The sequence below is a fragment of the Chlamydotis macqueenii genome, chromosome 5 (genome assembly GCF_036417535.1).
Source record: "Chlamydotis macqueenii isolate bChlMac1 chromosome 5, bChlMac1.mat, whole genome shotgun sequence".
NCBI lineage: Eukaryota > Metazoa > Chordata > Aves > Otidiformes > Otididae > Chlamydotis > Chlamydotis macqueenii.
Genome location: NC_141560.1, coordinates 1,733,029 through 1,755,073, shown reverse-complemented (window position 1 = coordinate 1,755,073; position 22,045 = coordinate 1,733,029). Strand labels below are relative to the sequence as shown.

The 22,045-nt window shown below is 44.1% G+C and overlaps 1 protein-coding gene across 2 annotated transcripts in view; it reads left to right on the top strand.

Annotated features, from left to right (window-relative positions):
- MDGA2 (MAM domain containing glycosylphosphatidylinositol anchor 2) overlaps positions 1–22,045 on the top strand; it is a 360,002-nt gene that overhangs the window by 272,679 nt on the left and 65,278 nt on the right. For both annotated transcript variants that reach the window (XM_086749693.1, XM_086749692.1), the window contains exon 9: positions 10,898–11,167. In XM_086749693.1, the coding sequence (XP_086605819.1) occupies positions 10,898–11,167 (270 nt within the window). The remainder of the gene's footprint in view (positions 1–10,897; positions 11,168–22,045) is intronic.

Here is a 22,045-nt window from a genome sequence, read left to right as displayed (position 1 = left end):
AATTTGAACCGCAAAATCACAGTTATCAAATTCTTGAGAGTGGTGACTAGGCTTCCGTGGTTGTATATCCTCCTGCAAACCACACACTAATGTGCACTGTTACAGCCAGTGGAGAAAAAAAAAATATTGGAATCTACCTGACTCAAAATCCATCTAACTTAAAATTTAGACTTTGTTAGGCCTGAAATTTAGATTAGCTGGAAAACGTTAGATTCCATTGAAATCTAAGTCTGGTGCCTGGTCCCCTGTGTGGATGAAGCGTGAGAGTCGACCTCCATCCTATGGATAAGGCGACATGCAATGCTTATGTGCCAGGAATAAAAACCAAGTTCTGTGAAGTCTTCTGACTTCTTCATGCAGGTTTTGTCTGTGTCCAGGAGGAGAGATCGCCTTCTCCCTGCACTAAATGAAGCTAACCAAAATTACCAACAGGCTGAGAAGTTGGGGCTGTTCAGCCTGGAGAAGAGGAGGCTCTGGGAAGACCTTAGAGCACCTTCCAGTGCCTAAGGGGGCTGCAGGAAAGGTGGGGAGGGACTCTTCAGCAGGGTCTGGTGTGACAGGACAAGGGGTACTGGTTTCCAAATAGAGGGAGGTAGATTTAGATTAGATACAAGGAGGAAATTTTTCCCTGTGAGGGTGGTGGAACCCTGGCCCAGGTTGCCCAGAGAGGCGGTGGATGCCCCATCCCTGGAAACATTCCAGGCCAGGTTGGCCAGGGTTCTGAGCAACCTGATCTGGTTGGAGATGTCCCTGCTCCTTGCAGGGGGGTTGGACTGGATGACCTGGGGGTTGGACTGGATGGTCCCTTCCCACCCAAACCATCTTGTGATTCTGTGTCTCTGTACTAACGACCCTGAATGGTAGATATGTGGTCTTGGCTCGCAGCTCTATTGGGAGCTTTCCCTCGTGCTTTGCAGGGGTCACGGCTCGCTCATATCTGAAACCCAGCTCAGCCACACATCCCCCATGAGATCCTCCCTTCTGGAACTGGGTGGAAGTGGGGACAAGAATGATAAATTTAAGAGATGTCCTTTTCCATGCTGATTTTACCCTGTTCCATCCTCCAGGATGTCAGACAGGTTTCGTGTGACATTGTGGTGCCAGTGCAGCCTCCCCACCAGACTGCTGTTATTCCAGTTTCAGTATATTAAACAGAATCTGAAAAGCACCTGAAAAGGCACCTGCTGGCGCTCTGTGCCTCGCGTGACCTTTCACTGCTGCGAGCTCAGGCCTCTTTCACCCTTCCGGCTCTCACTGAGTATCATCCCTATGTGCCTTGTCTCATTTGTACTGTTAGGAGTCCTGGAGCAGAAAACAGCCAGGTTTTTTTTGGTTTTTTTTGTTTGTTTGGTTGTGTTTTTTTTTTTTTTTTTTTTTTCTGTGAGAATCTGTTGTTAGACTCACTACACAGAAGTGTTCAAGCATTCGGTAACAAAGAAAGCCACTGTTGGTTTTAACCAAAATAGGCTGAAAACTAATTAAAGACTGAGGAACTGTAGCTGATCCTGGCTTTCTAAGATAAAAATAGCAGTTTGATGAAAAAGAAAAATAATTAGGGAAAGTCAGTTTTCTATTCAGACGTTTTTAAGACAGTTCTTATTGACTACCACTGATGAAAACTGCTATTTTACTTGAATTTTACAATAGGGGAAAAAAAAAATAGTTGAGTACCGTCATGTTTTCTGGAAGGAGTCAGATCTAGGAGCTTCCCCATTTTCATATATTATCTCCCCCATACAACTCTCCATTCAGGCCATGGTTTAGTAGGCATGGTGGTGTTGGGTTAATGGTTGGACTGGGTGATCTTGGAGGTCTCTTCCAACCTTATGATTCTATGAGAACTGGCACCCTGTAGGAGCCTAGGAGAGATTCCCTGCATCACCCTTAAATTGCATCTCGGGCAGAGCTTTGCCCGTCCTTGACCTCCTTCACAGTGGAGAGAACGTGCTCTCTGTGCTTTTGGGGTGAGAGCGAAACCATCCTCTCTGCCTCCAGAATTGCCGGAAGGGCATTTGCTCAGAGGCTTCGCTTGGTTGTCAATTAAGGCATCCTCTGCAAAAGTTCAGCTTCATTAGGAAAAAAAAAAAGGCTATTTTTTTTTTTTTTATAAAAAGAAAAGCTAGACAATAAAGTAGATTTTTATTTGTCTGACCCTTTGTACAGGGGTAGGGCTGATAAATTTACTTCTGTAGCCTAAAATAAATAGATCCAATTACCTGAGTGGTCGTAATATCATCCTCAGCTTCCTCCTCCTGGCTCGCAGAGATCTGTGCATGCTAAGGCAATGCAGCGCTCTCGTTCTCTTTTTTCCAGAGTAATTACTGCTTATAAACTGAATTTGGTGACACAGAGTATCGCTAGGCTCGGAGGAAAATGTTTTTGTACTCGTTAGTGCTGCCATATTTCATTTATTAGCACGGGATCAGGTAGTTTTAATTGCTGCTGTGGTGGTACCGTGCTGTGTGGATGCCAAATGTGGTACCCTGAAAAATGGGTCCTGCCCCAAAGAGTTTCCAATGGGAATGCAACCAAGGGAGAGAAATGCAGGTGGATGTGAGTGCCCGGAGAGATGGACCTGACGGCAAACTGGGAGTGTTGGCGTAGCCGGTGCAGGGCTCGACATTGTCGCTACCAACCTTGCAGGATTTGATGTATTTGTTTAGTTTTGTAAGTTATCTATTTAGTTTTCTAAGTTTGTTTGGGGTTTTTAAAATTTAAATGTCAGTGATTTATTTATTTCAAAACATACCTATGTTTTTACATTACTCAGATTTTATTGTAGTGAAAATATACCTGAAATATTTCTACCACAGTCAACGATCTTCCCTTTCCCTTTTTGTTTCCAAATAAAGATTTTTAAAATATTTTTCAGTAGTCTCTCAGCAAGAGAAGGATCTCTGAAAACTACTTCATGAGGATTTCTGGGGAAGAAAACAAAAGTTGAACAAGAGCTTGGGGCGGATGCTCAGCTAGCACCCATAGCTGTATCTCTGAAACCAGCAGCGCCCTGGCTATTTGGGCCAGACAGGGACATGCCCTGAGATCTGAGATATTTAATACATAAGAAATATTTTCTAAGGACTGATGAGAGTACAGTGATGTGTGGTGGGTATGGATTTTGGGAAAAAAAAAAAAAAATTAGGATATTTTTCAAATGCCAGTGGTATATTGTAAAATCAATGATTGACAAACACTGTAAATATGGTGGATGTTCCCTCCTCCCATTGTTGGTCTAGCTGCCTATCCTAATTAGCTCTAATTATCAAAGATGTGCTTTCCCACTATTGTGCATGATGGTAATGGTCCCACAGGTAGCCAGGAGCACTGGAAGTGCCTGGCAGGATGTCCCCTTCCTACCACGGCTCCTGCCTGACCACACCAAGGAGAAACGCCAGGGCTTGGTGGTTGTCCCTTGGTCCAAAAAGTTCAGAAAACTTTGATGGTGTTACATCTGGAAGCCAAATTTCCGTGCAAATAGGGATTCCTCTTGGACTGCCATGTGTAATTTTCTATGCAGGGCTCGTTTGTGAATGCACGGTTCCAGGTTGGTTTTGCGGTTCTATTTTAATTTACGGGTAGATGTGCAAATAATTTTTTCTATCTCCAGACATAACATTTTCATTTCACTAAAATAAATCCGTTACCTGAGGTTGTAATACCTGTATCTGAGCTTTGGCTGGAAAATTACTGTTGTGATTTTCATGGGGATGACAATTATTATGTACTCGAGTTTCCTAAACCTCTGTCGTCAGCTAGTCTGGTCTTCTCTGTGTCCTGACCATCAGGTTTCACTTAGTCACCTCCATATCCAACTCAGTAGCTAAGGAAAACCACAAATATGACTCCAGTATAGATTCCTGAAATCTATGAATTCTGAAGTGTACTTTTACAGTCTGGTCAAATTCCTTTGAATTTTGTCTCGTTAGAAGACAAAGCAAGATCTGTAAGGCCAGCACTGTAAGAAGTTTCCCATTGCCTCAAGAGTATTTGCGTGATTCTTTTTTTGCCTGACTCTTCAGCATTGTTAGGATCTCTCAACTTCTTCACAAATTACAGCCTATGCTTTATTTTTTTTCCATTTTTTTTTTTTAGTATCTATGTACTTGTTTTCTGCAGGACTCTGTGGGAATCCTTTTGGTGGTCAAAGATCACGTAGATGTGGCACTTCAGGACGTGATTTAGTGGGCATGGTGATGGTAGATCGATGATTGGACTTAATGATCTTGGAGGTCTTTTCCAACCTTAAAGATTCTATGATTCAATTCCACCACCAAACCCCACCCTAGTTAGCTCCAAACCATAATGCTTTTTATAGTTTATAGGGCTTATTATTATTTCTTTCGAATGTGTGCAGATTTTTATTTTTATTTATCTAGAAAAATACAGTGTTTGTTTAGCTTTAAAAAGGTACAGATAGGTTGGGGTGGAGATGCTCTGTTACCCACCTACTTCTGGAATTTGTTGGAGCCATTTTCATGCCATCATGCCCTGCCTACATAAAGGGATAACTGCAGCGGTAAGTCACGTAAGAGTTGTAAGGACTAAATAATTTACCTGTCTAGACTTGCGTAATGCTTCCACCATTTTTCCTTCCCCAACCTCCTGGGAAAAGAGTCCTGGGGTTTGAGGTGGGTTTGGTGGATTCGTCATCGGAGAAGCACGATGGAGGAGGGCTGGCAGGGTGGGTGCTGCAGGCAGAGCTGCCGTCTGCTCCCCACCGCGCTGCTTGGTGCGTCCTTCACCATCGGAGGGTTTTTAGTGGGCAGTTTGCTTTAGCAGAGCTGGTTTGAGAGCAATTTGATGGTCCCAGTTGAGTGTTTATACAAATCCCTTGGAAGGGAGCGCTGTTGGAGCGGGCATGCTCTCCAGCTCTTGCCGTCAGTCTGGCTGCTTCTCCACAGTATTCAGGAAGCTGATTTGAATTTATTTTTTTGATGGCGTATTGTTTTCTACTGTGTTAAATAAAACCAAGTCAGTCACTGGAAAGCTTAAAGTGCCATTTCATTTTAGTTTTCAATCGCATATGAAAATAATCCTCAGAATAGCTGGAGGTGCCCGGAAGGAACAGCTGGAGGATGGCGAGACGTGGGAATAACGACTGCGGAGGGGTGGAAATCGTGTGAGGCTTTGCCAGCATCGTAATGAGTCCTGCAGTGCAGATGAATAGAGCGGCTGTTCTCCAGCATGGCTCAGCATCCAGTGATCTGCTGGAAGACTGTATTTCCACCACCGGTTTCACCAGCTGTTCCTAGGCGTGTGGTGCCCGGACAGGTCTGACTTGGTTCTGACCTTAACCCCCAAGACCAAAAATGGCAGTCGGTTGTCCAAACAGTACTTTCTCTAAATGAATAGTTCCTGACATTTGCCCTAAACCTGCTGTGTGATGGCTTCACTGGCCTCACTGGGACATCGCTGGCTGTTTGCACCATTAATGAACACTGAGCTGTTTTCAGAGAAACATCCACAGCAGCTCCAAGATCTCCTTCCCAAAAGGCACCACTTGATTAGGCTCCATTAGATTAGAGCTTTTGCTGAGGTACCTTGTTACAATTTTATTTTATTTTTTTTTTAAAAAAAAAAAAAAAAAGGAAAAATCGAGCTTTACTGTCAAGTCTACTGACTGTTCCAGCGGCTCCAGGAGCGCAGTTTCTCCGAGCTGCTTTGCCAAGGAAGTCTGCAGAGCTGTATATCAAGTGAAAATGCACAGAATTCCTTTATTTTTCAGTTCAGAACAAATGATATGTAAGGAAGGTAAAAGCTATTTAAATATTTGAATAGGCATTATATATGTTGTATTGACTCTGTTGATCTATAGAAGCACGTATCGGACAGCAGCCTTCCATACATCTAATTCTGGTGTATTTTCAGATACAGATTACTGAATCATTTCTTGTTCTAAAAACACACAAGCAACATAATGTTGTAATATCTGCTTTGTAACCTATAAAATACTCACTAATGTGACCTGGGAGACGAAGTGCTGGCTCTCCTGGAAGCTGAAGAAATGCCACACGATTTTCCTGAGAGTAATCTTCAGAGCCTGGGCGTGATATATCAGAGGCACAGGCGTAGACACAAAGTAAAAGAAAAAAAAAAATTGACTAGCCCGAGCCTTCATTACCAGGCAAGATACAAATCCTAGCACAGAACTCTCCCTCACAGGGAAACATGCCCTCAATAACAGGAAAGAAAATAAGAGGAAAGAAGAAAGGCTGCCTTTTTAAGCTAGAATGACTCTGACTTTCCACTGCACATCCCTCAGGCAAGAAAATAATTAACAGTATGTTTCAATCAGATATTGGAAACGGTGCTTACTTAAATCATCTCGGCTTCGTTGGCATTTGAGATACACGGTGGTGTAGCACTGTTCACCAGTGGGGAGGGCGTGAGTCCCGCCTTCTGCATCGCCTGCTCCATCGCAGGCTGGGAGTGGCGTGGTCTCCTGCTCACCTTCGCCCTCAGCCCCTGATAAGACGCTGTTACCTGACCTGATTTATCATTTGCTGCTCTTTTCTGTGGTGCAAATCCTACCCCAAGAGTACCTAAAGGTTACTCCTTCTCTGTAGCTGACACAGGTTGTTGCTAGAATAACATTGCTGTTGGGTGAATCAAATAAAAAGTGGCCACAAATGCAATGGAAACTGAAGCAGACATCAGTTTTTCTTATTTATTCCTGTTGCTAGAGCTGGCAGAGAGAAACTAATTAATTTTCTTAGGCTAGAATGCAAATTGGAGAAACCAAATCAGAAGATAAAGTCTCTCCTCAAGACCACACAGTCAAAATAAATTCACTCAATAGTGTGTTTTCTCCTTAACAAATCTTCCAATAAAGACCACGATAGGATCCGTGCTGTGACGAGCAGCTGTCTGGTTTAAAACAAACAAGCGTCCTTGCTGCCATTTCTCTTGATAGCTGGGGAGCCTTCGTTTTCCATTCTATAATCCTTAAGACATGAATGTACTTAGGCTAAAAAATTCATTAAACATTAATATAAAGCCTGGTTTAACTTCAGACTGTTTGCTTCCCAAAGATAATTGTTTAAAAGAATGAACTGCACTCCCTTTGCGGCTTTTCCCTATATTTTTCAAAAACTAATACTAGAATTATGAAAGAGAGGAATAAGTACAGCAAAGTAAATTAAATCAAATTGCTAAAGCCTTGGGGAAGAGCTAATGCAAATGAATTAAAGCCGTAGAAGTTCCAAACAGCTACAGAGGAAGTTTCCTTCTCAGCATCGTTACTCTGAGGAGGTGCTAGCACCTTCGTTAGCTGTGGAGTCACTATCTTGTCAAAACAAAAACCAGAAAAATAAACTGTTAGCTCTGGCTACTGCCATATATTGTAGTTTTTATCATCCCTTTCCTTTCCCCTTAAAATTATGACCTGCAAAAGCGTAACCCTGAAATGAGCAACCCAAGTTAATTTTCATTTTTCTGTCACAGGGAATCATCTCTTCAAAGATGGATGGAGATTCTGTGTTTTAAAGACTCTTTTGACCTTAAAGGCTGGGGAAACTTTCATTTAAAAGCTATTTATAAAGCTGAAGTATCTTATAAGTAAATAAAGCAGGAGAAGAGGAAAGAGGGGACTGAATACCAATATATGCTAAAAGTCATTAAAGCGGAGCTGCCGTGGGGAGGTGAACGGAGAATTACGGTTCAGCGGATGTGGTGTGTCAAGTGGAAACAGCCAAACAACCAGGCGTTATTACAAATTGTAGACAAGTTTGGATGTTCAAACATTAAATGAGATTATAAGTAATGGGAGAAAATGACAGCAAACTCCTCCGTGAAAGGCTATTTAACACATCAGAAAGTTCCTGTCCCACAGCTCTCCATGCCCTCTGTGCTCTCCATCCACCGGCACTCAGGACCAGGGGAGGCTGCTGGACCAGGAGAGGCCTCAGTCAGATGCTGTTTGAACATCTTTCTGTGGTGTTATCGTACAGGCTAATCTGTGTTGGTGGAAATTTTGCCTGGGTTTAAAAGTCTTTTATGGTGCTGGCTGTGAGGGGAAAGGCAAGAGGGCTGAAGAGGTCATGGATATGGAATTGGCATGGCTGAAATGGAAAGCAAACCTGGAGAGCTTTCTTCTCAGGGTGGAGAAATGACTGGATGATAGTAAGTATTAGTAAATTTGATTAGTAATTTCTCCAATATCCATTATATAATTGTAATTTAGAAGGTATTTGGAAAGTATGAACAATTGTAAGACAGGGAGGTTAGAGGAAGACACGAGAATCTGTGACAGGCGGATCAGGCTTGATGAGCTAAACAGCTCTCCCTGAGAAGAACGCTGAGATCTGGCACATTTTCTTTCCCATGAGTAGCTCTTATCTTTAAGCCAACAGTTCCCTGCAAAGCTGCTGCCTTGGGAAACGATTAGTGAAGCAGAAAAAGGTGGAGAAATTGTACAGTGAGCTGAGCGCAGATGAAAACACTACTGGGTTGTGTTGAGAGGGCAAACATCAGGCTGGAGAGAGACACTAGTGGAATTTCTTATGAATTTATCTTCTTTTGTATTTTTTATTCTGTACCTGGGCACAAAGACTAGTCACACTGTGGTGAAATTTTCTGATGACACAAAATTGGGAGATATTATCAATGCAAAGAAGGATTGCTGTGTTGAGGATTTAGAATTTCTGGTCCTTTATTTGCGGTTATCAGTGGCTGTACTGCAGTCAGTGTACCAGTTTAAGAATCCGGCTTCAAAATTATACAAAGCCGCATGACATTTATTCTACGAAGACAAAAGATCAGGCTGGGGTCATTTTGAATCCGTACCATTTTGAATCAGTAGTTACCACATCATCTTTTCTTCATCAGTCATTTGTGGGGGTAACTCAGGCAGGGGCCGTTGTTCTCAGAGTTAATATCTGCCGTTAGATCATCCTGTACCACTGAGCCCTGTATCACACCTCTGATGCTACTCATCACTTCTGCCTCACTGCTGCATCGTGGTGGTCCTCTCCCAGTAACTCCAGGTGATTCTGCCCCTCTGCTCCGCTCTGATGAGACCCCACCTGCAGCGCTGCGTCCGGTTCTGGAACCACCAACATCAGAAGGACGTGGAGCTGTTGGAGAGGGCCAAGAGAAGGCCACAAAGATGATCAGAGGGCTGGAGCAGCTCTGCTGTGAGGCCAGGCTGAGAGAGCTGGGGCTGTTCAGCCTGGAGAAGAGGAGGCTCCGGGGAGACCTTAGAGCAGCCTTCCAGTGCCTAAAGGGGGCTGCAGGAAAGGTGGGGAGAGACTCTTCAGCAGGGCCAGCACTGGCCCAGGTTGCCCAGAGAGGTGGTGGATGCCCCATCCCTGGAAACATTCCAGGCCAGGTTGGCCGGGGCTCTGAGCAACCTGATGTGGTTGGAGATGTCCCTGCTCCTTGCAGGGGGGTTGGATAGGTTGGCCTTGAGAAGTCCCTTCCAGCCCAAACCATCCTGTGATTCTGTAAGATAAACAATTGTTATTGCAATGAACTACAAATACGATAGCTGGAGGTCATGAGCTCTTAGCAATGTTGTCTTAATGTGGCAGTCTCCAAAATTTGCCTTCATTTCAAGTACTTGGTATTTAGCTGAAATCTTGGGCAAGCAAGAGGTGGTGAGTAGCAGTACATGTGTGGGCATGGTTCCTAATTTACAGGAGCTGAAGGAATCTGTTTACAGTTTCCATTATGTAGGGAATTAAATATAAAGAGTCTGAAGGTTATTGGTATCTGTGACGGAGATACCGATCAATGAAGAACCTGAGGACAAGATGGTCTCGGAGAGAAAACAGTAAAAGAGAGCTCCTTCTGAAAGGAGCATGGCATAGACTCGGTGAGGATTGTTCTCTTGCAGAGCTTGTCAGGGATTTTATGTTTATATGTCTTATGCCTATAAGACAACTCTTTCTGTATGGATGCAAAGATTTTACGTATCTTACCAGCACAGGAGGCTTTCAGGATTTAGTCTTTCTCATGAGCTGAAAAACGAGCTGTGTTTTTTACAGAGCTGGAATGTCTTGTCACTGTTTTGCATCCAGTTGTAAACACATGCACGTGTTTCGTGCGCATCACCTGGTCTGAACAGCTGTGCTGACAAGAGCTGAGTGCCAGTGTTGTTCTGTCCAGGTTGCCCTTACTCTTCTGTAAGTTATCAAAAGGCAAATGGGAGGATGAAGTTAGATTTTTGCATACACTGTATGTTGGCTATATTTTATTTATTCCTTATTTTGGAGGAGTCAAAAGTCTGTGAGAGTTTGTAGCTGCAAATCGAATTACTTAAAATGCAGTCAAATTCAGGTTTGGGAAGATGGCCCATTTTGTGCTTACTGGAATATCAAGCTTGAATGGATAGAAAAGAAATGTATGGTTATATATTTGTTGAAACCTGAAGGCAGCTGTTGGAGGGAGGGCGATGTGTCTGGGCTGCTCCATCAATCCATCTTCTGCATCCCAAGCTGAGCACGGAATCGCTGCCTCAACTGCCAGGGTCATTGTGGCCTTGTGCGCTTTACCTCCACTGAGTCAAGGCTTTTATCTCTATTTATTCCCCTTTATCTTCCGGAGAGTCCCACGTGTCAGAGTTTGTGGTTACTCTTTGAGGCTTGGGAGGGCTGAGCCTCCTGGCCTGCACGAGCACAGGACCTCTCACTGCATCTCGAGTGATAACGTCGGTGAAGCGGCACGGTGTCTTTAACCACTCAGCAGAAAATGTCGATAAGCAGAATGCGATGCCTCGGATGTGTACATTTCTGTTGCTAGCCGATCGGTATCTATCGAGGTTGTGTACTCACTGTTATTGAGTTCTCCTCCCGTGGGTGCCGGGTCATGCTGCAGTCTCTAGCCTTTCCACAGCAGCTGGTTAACACCGTATCTCACGCTAATTCACTTACCTGCTCTCCCTTCCTGTCTCCCACAGACCCCCCCGCCGTGGAGCCCACCTTCCTGGAGATTCGGCAAGGCCAAGGCCGGAGCATCACCATGAGCTGCCGGGTCCTGAGGGCGTATCCTACCCGGGTCCTCACCTACGAGTGGCGCCTGGGCAGCAAGCTGCTGCGCACCGGCCAGTTTGACGTGCAGGACTCCACCGAATACACCGTCAGCAGCCTCTCCCGCGACAGCTACGGCATCTACAACTGCAATATCATCAACGAGGCGGGCGCTGGCCGGTGCAGCTTCCTCGTGACAGGTAGGTTTGGCGGGGTCTTGGTGTGCTGAGATGGTGGATTGAGCATGCGGCAGGTTTGCGTGTCGTTGGTTTGCGCTGTTCCTGCTTCAATTAATGAATTACCAAAGAGGTAGATGCCTCGAAGTAAAATCGTAGCTTAAGACATCTGGTTTGGATTCTGGGGAGGCTGGTAATAAACCAGGAGATTTCACTTACTGCAGTGGTTTGAGGATAAAAATTTTTATGTGCAAAATGTAAATATGCTTTTTCTGCTGGCAGCTTGTCAGTATGCTTTTGAGAGGCTTGAGAGAGTCATCAGGCAGCACGTTTCTTCCATTTGAAGTTTGCAGTAAGGCTTGAATTTCCTCTTCTCTTTTTGTACGCTCAGCGAGTTGAGAGACCGCGGCAGGTAGACCACAACTTCAAGCAGCTTCGAGCTACCCAAGTACAGAGGGGTTTTGAAATTTGTTCCTTTTCTCAAAAAGCGAAGGGCTTTGTGAAGTTAGTACACAAGATCACAGATTCAAGGAGGATGTGCAACCCTTGCCATGATGGGTGGCATAATTAATGCACTGAATTGAGACATACTTTGTACATCTTTTATCTTTAGTGTTCCCTGTTGGATCTAGGAGTTATACTGGATTTTTAGAGGTGCAGGTCTTAATTCTTCATCTATTGGAAGTTAGTTACTATGACTTGAAGACTCAACTGCCTGATTCCGTAAGCACCTCGTGCTTGCAGCAGATGTTGTGCCCAAGTTGAGGTCCTGTGGTTGTTGAAGTCACATCAGCTGTCGGTTCCCCATCCCTGTAAGCTGGTTGTCCAGGCATTTTTTAGACTCAGTGGAGGGAAAAGGTCAGGAACCCCCAGTTCCTCTGCACCAGCTGAGAGGGGTGCCCAGGCACTCACCCTGTGTGGGCTCTCTGTGGAGGTTGGCGCGAGCAGACCCAGCCTCCCTAAGGATGTCGGAAGAGTAGCCCTCTGTCAACTTAAAATCCCTCCCATCAGCTACTTGAAAAGGGATAATGGGGAAAGAAGCCAACAAACAAGAAATCAGAATATGTAGAGGAGAGCTATCTAAAAAGGAAAGATCCTGCATCTTAGTTGAGTTTTTATTCTTGTTTAACCAACTTGGCTCCAGCTATGATCAGATCTAAATGAGGTTTTGCTTTTGGGGTTGCTGGCAGCCTGACAGCTCCCCTTAGGAAAATGGGCATTATTTTCAGTTTCACTGCTACCAGCAGGAAGGACATGGATTTAATGGATGAGTAGCGGAGCACCTCTCGGGGACCCTGCTCTGCACGAGTCCTGGATGTCAGGGTAGGCCTTCCATACATGTCTGTCCAGAGAATAAAGGAAACAATTTGATTCAACTCCCCAGTGTTTTTCAGTAAAATTTGGGTTTGTAGGAAAAAACGTGGGCCTGCTTTCGTGTGGATACTTATTTTTCTCTTTTGGACTTAGTTGAATGGCATCTCGCTGGCGCAACTCTGGTGGGAGCACAGCGAGCACCCCGATGACTGATGGCTCTACTTCTTTCAAAATGTAATCAAGCTTTTCTCTGACTTACCACTCAGAGCCTGCGTGGAGGTATTTTCACAGCCACCGACTTCTCCAGGTCTCTGGAGTTTAGTCCAGAAGGTGGCTCTGAATGAAACCAGAGAAACGGCCTTTTTCTTCAAAGGAGTAAATGCAATTCAATTTACTGTTCATCATGCTTTGGACCTGAGACTGTGGAAACCTATTCTAAGGCAATTATTTTGCCAAGACTGGGGCAATCGGAGTGGCTCTCTGTGATTTATTATCATGCCAAAGCAAGGCACGTAACTAAATATTAGTACTAAAAGGGTTTTATGATATACTTGGTCTCGCCTTCCTCCATGTGCCTTGCTTGGGTTTAGTTTATTTCGTGATGAGCATTCACGCACGTGGTTGCGTGAAGGATGCTGAAGGTAACACTTTGAGTTATGACTTCAGTGCTTTCCTCAGTCTTTTCAGGCTAAAACCAACATATTAGGGGGCCTACAGGAACCATGAGGAGAGACTCTTCAGCAGGGACTGTTGGGACAGGACAAGGGGTAACAGTTTCAAAATAGAGGGAGGCAGATTCAGATTAGACATTAGGAAAAAAGTTCTTTACACTGAGGGTGGTGGGCCACTGGCCCAGGTTGCCCAGATGGGCGGTGGATGTCCCATCCCTGGAGACATTCCAGGCCAGGTTGGCCGGGGCTCTGAGCACCCTGATCTGGTTGGAGATGTCCCTGCTCCTTGCAGGGGGGTTGGACGGGATGGGCTTTAACTGTCCCTTCCCACCCAAACCATCCTGTGATTCTATGTTTCTGTATTCAATAAATGTATTATTTGGCATGTGGAGTTGAAACTGCTTTCAGGAAGGAGCAACAGCTGTATTCTGGTCCCAAGTCTCATCAGGACAGATGAAGCTAAAATGCTGGTGAACTGAAAATGTGTAGGAAAAAAAAAATGACAAAGAGGTTAAAAAGGAAACATGCTTTTCACTGGGAATGTGAAGACAGAAAAGAGATGGATCGCTTCTTAGACACACACATGGGGGAGAAAAACCAAATAAATAAGTGGTGGCAGGAATCTGGTGATAGCTGCGAGCTTTTCTTTTGGCTGGAATAATGGGAGTTGCTGTAGCCCATCTCTAGTTGGTTTTATTTCCAGGTTTTCATGTAGCAGCAGCGTGCTGCAATGCTCACATTGCAGGGGCTGCAGAGAGGCATTGGTATGCTGAGAGAAAGGTTTTCGGTACAGTATTAAAAACAGCCTGGGTGACAAGATTTATACTGGCCCTCAAGTTTGCAAAAGCTGGTTTTACCGCATTTGTATTTTGAGGCAGATTTGAGAAGATGCAAGCAAAATAAATCACGTGGGGAAAAGGTAGTTGATTTATATCAGATGTGCCAATCTGAGGCAGATTTAACCTGCTACCATCTTAAAATAAATACGAACATACAAGCAAAATTGTGTTTCTGGGAAAGCAAAGTTGAGTTCACGCTACTCGCAGCTTTGCTACCTATATATTTTATTCAGTGGTTGCTAGTGCACATCATATCCAAAGAGCAACAAAAAGTACATTAAAACCCTGCCAAGGCTGGAAGAAAACAGGGGGAAAAAAATAAAACAACAAAAAATAGAGGCACAAAATGTCATGAATGGCAGAGAAGCCTCCATGAAGGTGGAGGAAGGGTTTGGGCACTGGAGAAGAAGGTTGGGTAGGCGCTGGGAGAGGCTTCCACTGGTGACAGGGGCCTTCCCGGGGTCCCGTCCTGGCTCCTGCCAGCCCAGGCCACCCCAGGGACACCTTTCTTACCCCAACCGGGGTCTCCTCAAGGCAGGGGAGGTTGAACTCCGTGTTTTCTAGGTTCCCAGTGTGCAAGAGGTTGATGAAGCCAGCCCTTGCGTTGCTGTCAGAAGGGCTGGTGCTGCAGCGGGGGTTGTTTAGCGACATTCTGCACACCAAGGGAGCTAGTTAGGATTAGGATTACCCTTAACTGAGGTTACCTGACAAGTTCTGGCCTAATGCTTTATCTTCCGTGGCTTAGAGCTTGGGCAAGCTTTAACCACTTGCGCTGGAATTTGCTATGCTGGTGGCTGTCTCAGGCTGAGTTGTATGAAAGAAGGCTCCCCATGGCATTATGTTGACGTAGTTACTCTTACCAACCAACTTCTCTTCTCACAATTGAGCAAAGACAGTTTTGAATATTGATTTTATGTTGTTCTGTTTTGTGGAGGGTTTTTTTTTTTTGCCGTAAAATATTGCATTAATTAACAAGCCAATCTTTAATTATTTACTTATCCAGTCTTGCGTCACACTTTTAGTGCTTCTGGCCGAGAGCAATGTCAAGCCAATCAACTCGTAATTATGTTGGGTATAATTGTGAGCTACCAGCATGACCACAGCTTTCCCTTTCTTTGGAGCTTCGCTGGAGTTGCTGAATTAAAGACAGAGCAGAGTAGACCTGGGGGAATGCACATACAGGTTTCTGAGGAACTCCCAGCTCCTGCCTTCCTTTCCCCCATGTCTTAGGAAATTGGGATCTGAGGAGCTGGACACTGAGTCATCCTTTCTGTATGATCCCGGCATCCATCTGCGGTAGGAGCTGTGTGGTTCCTCCTGTAGCCTTACGGGAGCATCCTCGCTGGAAACAGAAACTTTTGCACAGAACAGTGTGTATTGTTTGTAGCTTTGGACAGCAGTGTGTATTGTTTGTAGCTTCTCATTTTAATTTTTTTTTTTCTTAGAAACTCTGTGGGGTTCATGTAAACAACAAGCAAAAATCCTATTTTAGGAAACTTATTTGGAAACAGATTTGTTGTACTCTTTTTACCTGCACAATCCCAAAATGCCAGAATTTTGCCAGTGAGCCGTTTTCACTCTGTAGTGGGATTTTTTTTGTCAGTGTGAAGGCAACTTCCCAAGCAAGTAACCCCATGCGATTTTCCCTGGGTGAACTGTGTGTGTGCTGGCTGGAAGGCATGGCAGTGCCTCCAGTGTCAGTTCTGTTCCTCCCTGCGTGGTTACCCATCGTGGAGTGATAGACCAGCGTCGGGACTGGTGGAGGGACATGCGGGAGCTGTGTGCTCTTTGCAAATGCCTCAAATTCGGGAATTTTTCTCTTCATTTTCCAGGAACCTGTAGCTCTTGTGCCAGACACCACAGTTGTTGCAACTGAGTCATCCCTAGCAGTGGCTAAAAGATGCTGGGTGTTACTGAACTCTTGCTCATAGTAGTTACTTGTGTTTTGTCCAAAACCTGTTGTTCTTCCTCATGGTTCAAGCTAACTGCCAGCAGTTGGTTTGGGTTTTGGATTATCTGTGTGAGTTTGGTGTCTTGATTGAGCAGTCCGTTTTTTTTTTTTGTAATATCTCTCAGATTATTACAATGACATGGACCCATTAGCAAAGCTCATTGCCAAGCGTGGAAGTAGAAATAGGGATCAAGAATAATCTACCTGTCTAAAATATTTCAGAAAAATACTCTTCATAAACTAATGAAAGATTAACTAGAACACAACTGTCCTCCCCCCACTGAAAGGATAGCTTCTGCCAAACAAACCTATGAGCCTCAAAAATGCGCAAGTGGGGAGTAATAATGCGATTTTATGCTCTAATTCTTTGTCTGGAAAGCTTTGCAGTAACCACGCTGTTATTTTACCCAGGGTACAAGCCTTTACCCAGATAGCCTCTGGCCGGTGGTCAAAGCCTTACCTGCCCCTGTCTGGGGGCTGTGCTCTTGCAGACGAGCTCCTTGGCTCTTTCCTGGGAGACTTCGGAGGAAAATATGTCAGTTTATTGATACAAAAAAGTTCTGTGTTGACAAATGGGCTTCATAGCTTCCCGAGCTGGGAGGTGGCAGCATTCCTGCTCTGTTCCAGGCATCCTCCAAGATGGATGCACCTACCCATGCTGAAAATACCCAACCCCTCAAATCATTGACTGCTGTCTGGTGGAAACTTGAAGACAGGCATCTACCCAAAATCTAATCAGGCTCAAGAATCAGATTACAGTAATTTCATATACTGAGGCCTGTCCCTCACCTGCTCTCATTAACAGGAACATTTCCAGTTCCATTTTTCAGGCTTAAAGCTGTGTTTGTCTCTCTCCTGCTGCTGTCCTCAATAAATATACAGGGACATTGACTGCACAGCTGGCCACCCTGGGTCAAGTAACACAAGGTGCTGATGAAAAATGAAATCTGGAAAAATATTTTTTTCCTTTTTTCTCTTTCCATTCTACACAGTGTCATGTATCCTTATTAGCAACCCTACAGCCCCTTTGGCTGCAGCAAAATATGTGGGGTTCAATTGGTAACATCCCTTTAATTTTAAAAATCGGAGCACAGTGGTAAATGGCAGTCACAGGCATGCGACTGGGCGGGTTAGAGACAGCTGTTGGTCTTTTAGGAAGCATTTATGGGAAAGGCAAGTGCTGCACTGGAAATACAGACATTTTCTTGTCTTAGAATAAATCAAATATTCTCCTTGGTAGATACGCTTCTGTTTCTCTTCTACACATTTCCCTCAGTGGGAATTAAGGAATTATATTTTCTTTTTTCTTTTAAATATTTATCTTTTTCTTTTAATATGTGACATTTTTCCTCCAAACCATTTACTGTCGATATTTTTGGCAGAGTAGTTCAACCGGAGTCTAGAGAAAACTGATCCACTTTGGTGAATTCAAAATTTGTCACGTAGAGTCAGCAGCAGAGGGCTTGAGGGTTGTTGGTTTTTTGGGGTTTTTTGTTTTTTTCAAGTCAAAATCTTCCCTGTTTATGCTATCTGCTTCTGTAATACTGTGATGTCTCCCCAGTGCCTTCTTTCATCCGTCCTCTGCGTCCTCTCTGCTCCCACACGGGTATGCTGGAGCCCTGCAGCTAACTGGTGCCCGTTAGCTAACTGCCATTAATTTTTAATCTAAAGATCCTCTCTTCAGTGTTATTATTCGTGTTTGTTTATTTCAGCTTTTTTTTTTTTTCTACTGAGTTTGTTTTTTGTCGTTTTATCATCTTAACGCAGAGCAGGGCTTGTCTTTGCAGCTGACTGCCCGAGGGCTGCTGCTGGAGGGTGGTGGTGGTCTTCACCAGTGCTCTGCTGCGTTACGAGAAAATTCCATTTAGTCACTTCCTCCCTTAGAGTATTTGTTAGGCACTTTATGTCCTTTCCCACCAACTTCAGCTAAATTTAGTACTCGAACAACGGGAAACTTAAGATGAAGAGGGGAGGGGGACTGTGGGAGGTTGTCCTCTTGTCTCCCTGCTCTTACCCATCTCATCCTTTCCCTTCTCCTCGCTGTTCTATCCCCACATGACCCAAGCTGCTTTCAGAGCATGGAAAATATGGGGTCAAAGAACGTCCACACAAATATATCAACAATGTATGCAAAAACCTCTTTTAAAATAGCTGACTTGCACTGTCAGGTACTTGGATGCTCCTGTCCTCCTGTATCCCACTGCAATTCTGTGCTCCATCTGCTCCATGTTCCCAAATCCTCTGTTTTACCTTCTTCAAGTGTTAGACAAATTATTTTTTTTTCCAATTCATGATGCTTTCATAAAGATTACTTTAAATGAAACAATTTAGTATTACTCTTTAACATCCAAATCAACTGGCCCAGGTTGCCCAGAGAGGCGGTGGATGCCCCATCCCTGGAAACATTCCAGGCCAGGTTGGCCGGGGCTCTGAGCAACCTGATCTGGTTGGAGATGTTCCTGCTCCTTGGAAGGGGGCTGGCTTTGAAAGTCCCTTCCAACCCTAACCATCCTATTATTCTATGATCTCTGGAGCATATACACATTGTCTTGAGGACATTTCTGAAATCAAAGTATGCTTGGACTCCCTATCCCCTCGTGCCTGAATTCACGTGGGTCGTTCGCGACTGGCTGCTGGCTCCAGCCCATGGAGCACTAAACTACTTACTGCTTTTAGATGTCTCATCTCCCTCAAGATTAGCCATGACATTTTCCTGAACCGCTGAGACCCTTCTGCTAGTTTGGCTCTGGGTCGTTCGGCAGTGCGTTCCCGTCTGTCAGCAGGCACTCCGATACTTTGCTTTAATGGCCAATTTTCTGATGGTTATCCTTTTGAAATCTGCTGGAGTGCGAGGGTGAGGGCTGATTCCCTTTGCTCTTTATCTTCTTCTCTTGGGTAGTGTTACTAGGAGCCTCTGTACTGCTGATTTACAGCCTGAACAAAGATGCTATCGCAGTAATGTCTGGTTTGGAAAATTGCTTTAAAACCATGCAAAAATGGAGAACAGCGCATTTTTTTTTCTTTTTTTTTTTTTCCTTTTATTTTGTGAGGGTGTTTTTTAAACAATTTAATGCTGACAAGACCAGCTGTCTTATTTTCATGGCTGTTAGCAAGTGCAGAGCCCGTTCACTTCCGTGGGATGTGCGAGTGCTGAGCAGCACGGCGAAGTGAAGCCATCCGCCAATGCCAACTGGTACAGCCCAGCTCTTCCTCCTGAACGGGACTCCCTGGAACAAACCGGTGTAACACTGGTTTGGAGATACCCACATGCTCTTTTGTGCCCGTCGTGAGATGGCTGAGCTGTAGGGATCCACTGTAGGGATTGCATCACTGCCCACGGCTTGTGTTTGGGTGAGGATCCCACTGAACGGATTAAGGCTGATTATCAGCCTGGATTTTGGATGTATCTGTTCCCCAGAAAGTAAATGTACTTTTAATAATATTATAGAGACAGAGGGATGATTTCTTCCATGTGCTTTACTGAAGAGGAGAGTCCTGGCCATGGTCAAACCATGCCTACAAGTCGGTGGTCGATCTGAGCTGTCTTCAGGACAGCTAACTGGAGCAGTGATGCAGGCACAATCTCTCCACCCAAACTAAACCCAAGCACTCATACTGCTCTCTGTTCAGTTTGATTACTACTTCAGCTGTTAAATTCCAGGTACACTGCCATTGCCCATGCGTGCTGTGTTCTTGAGAACGTCATGTTCCAGCACGCTGAAGAAATTTGAGGTCTCACTGCAAAGTTATCATCCTTGTGACCTCATAATTCTGTGACAGGGAAAACCGATGTCTGACATCGGTGAGCTCCTGAAAACAGGGTAGGTTCAGAGGTAGGTTAGAGAAACGGGTTCAGGGTGAGATGCTGAGTTATTTAGCATCTCCAGACTGGTGTACTGGTATTTCAATTTTTCAAGGTGTAGCAGCCAGATTTTCAGGCATGAAAATCTCCCAGATTTTCTTCTCTCCTTCCTTACAGTTACACAATCGTGTTTTGAAAAAAAAGTTAAGAGCCAGTGCTGCTTTCTTTTGATGTTTTAATATGTGACGGTAAGGGGAGCTTTATTGAAAAGTTACCTGTCTTTAGTGGTGCCACTTTCTCTAGGAAACAGAATTTTAAAAATGAAATCTGATTAAAAAAAAAAAAAAAAAAAAAAATTTAAAAGTCTCTGCTGGTTTTCTGGAGAAAATGCTGTGTTAGTATAGCTAGAGAATCTTTCTTCTTCTTTGAGGAGTAAATGTAAATGAGTGTTTTGTCAAGAACCTACTTTATGTCTCATATGTCAAATGCATTAATTAGGTCAATAACTTTGGGTACTCTCAAAATGCCAAATAAAAAGGAAGGATATCGGGTGGAGCACAATCTCTTCTCCTCGACACAGACCACGGCAAAGCCCATTTCTCCATCCCGCAGGCTGCTTTGCTGAAGCCCTTCTATCTACGTGCAGGATGTTTAAATAATATATGTTATCCAGAAGGTGGGTGTTTTTTTGCAGATGAACTACAGGAACATTGTTTCCATGAATATTTATTTTCCAGAGCTTGTACAAATTTCCGGAGGAAAAAAAAAATTCAAGTTTTAGAGTGAAAAAGAACTGCCACTTTTGGTCATGATGCAGTTGATGCCTTGACCAAAATCTGCTGCTGTTTATTCTGTTTTGTTATTAGCTGCAGGGCGATATCTGCTTTGTGTTAAGCATTTCATACTTGTACAAGAAGGAATATTCACTGCAAAACTTAAAATATTAACAAAAAAGAAACTTTTTTTTTTAATAAAATAAACCAAACAAATCCTTATATGGCGGACAACAGAAATGGCTTTTTAACAGAATTAGGAAGAAATGGGGGCCTTCAAAGATTAAGTCAGAGAGGTTAAAGCCAGTAAAATGCAGTATGTTTTTTGAAAAATTGCCAAGTTCAAAGAAAACCTAATCAAACATCAAACCAGCTGCTTTAGTGCAATAAAACGTAGAGTTTTTTTCTCAACTGCAGAATTCATGTTTGTGCTAAGCTAAATAATTTGTATAAATCCAGAAATGGGGTCCCATTTAATCTTTTAAAACAAGGTTATTTTTTCCCTCAGTCAATTTTGTGGCTAGTAAGATTGTACATGTCCTCTGGGCAGAGCCTCCTGGATGCGGGAACGTTACTTTCTGAAGCAGAGAGTTGGACGAGTGGCATAGTTATTTGTTACGTCAGCCTGAAATACAGAAGAAGAATTGAGGATAAAAAGTAACTAAACAAAATAATGAACTAAATCCAGGACAATCAACAGGTTCATGCCTTCATTTTAGGAAAGATGTGGCCATGGAGCGCGTCCACCATGGGAAGCGCAATGGCGGTAGAGGGAGGTTGAGCACTCTAGAAGTTCAAGTACCGTGTACAAAGGAGCAAATAAAATCAGGAGATGGTGAAAGTTTCTCCACCCTCATCCTACCTTCTTCCCTAAGCCAACTCAACACACATCATAGCGTGGGAATTAGCTCATTGCAGAGCTCAGAGAAAGGGTTCTGCTCTTTCCCCATCGTCAGCACTTCCCTCTTTTCAGGGTTGAATGTTTTGTACCTTGTCCTTTGGATCTTGTTTTTAATCCTGAATTGTTTCAGGATTTGATTTTTAAGAGCAAAAGCAGAGGGAAACATCAGGTTTTGTTTGATTTAAATCAAAATTTCCTTTTCATTTTCAGTTAAAATTAGAATCAACAGTAAGTTATTCACTTAATCCCTGTAATGAGCTTCGTGCATCTATTTTCAGTCTGCCAGTGTCTTTATTGAATCTTTTACTGGGGTTCAACTCCACTCTTGTCTTCTGTTTGGTGCTATCGGGGTGGATAGATCGTTGTGCTGCCTGCCCAGACCCCTCAGAGGTGGGTTCCTTGTCCCCAGGACTGGCAGCACGGTCAGCTGGCCACGTCTGCCTGTTCCTGGCCCAGCTAGGCATGCTCTGGCAACCCAGGTGGGTTGCATCAGTGTTCAACTGTGTTTTTCATCTTGAGGCAGTGATGTTTCTCTCCGCACAGGGCAACTGCTGGCTCTTTTTGAGGAGCATCAGGGACTCTCAGGTGGCCACATCAAGCGGAGCCCCAAGGGTTGAAGCACATTGCGTTGGCAGCATCTGGCACACCATG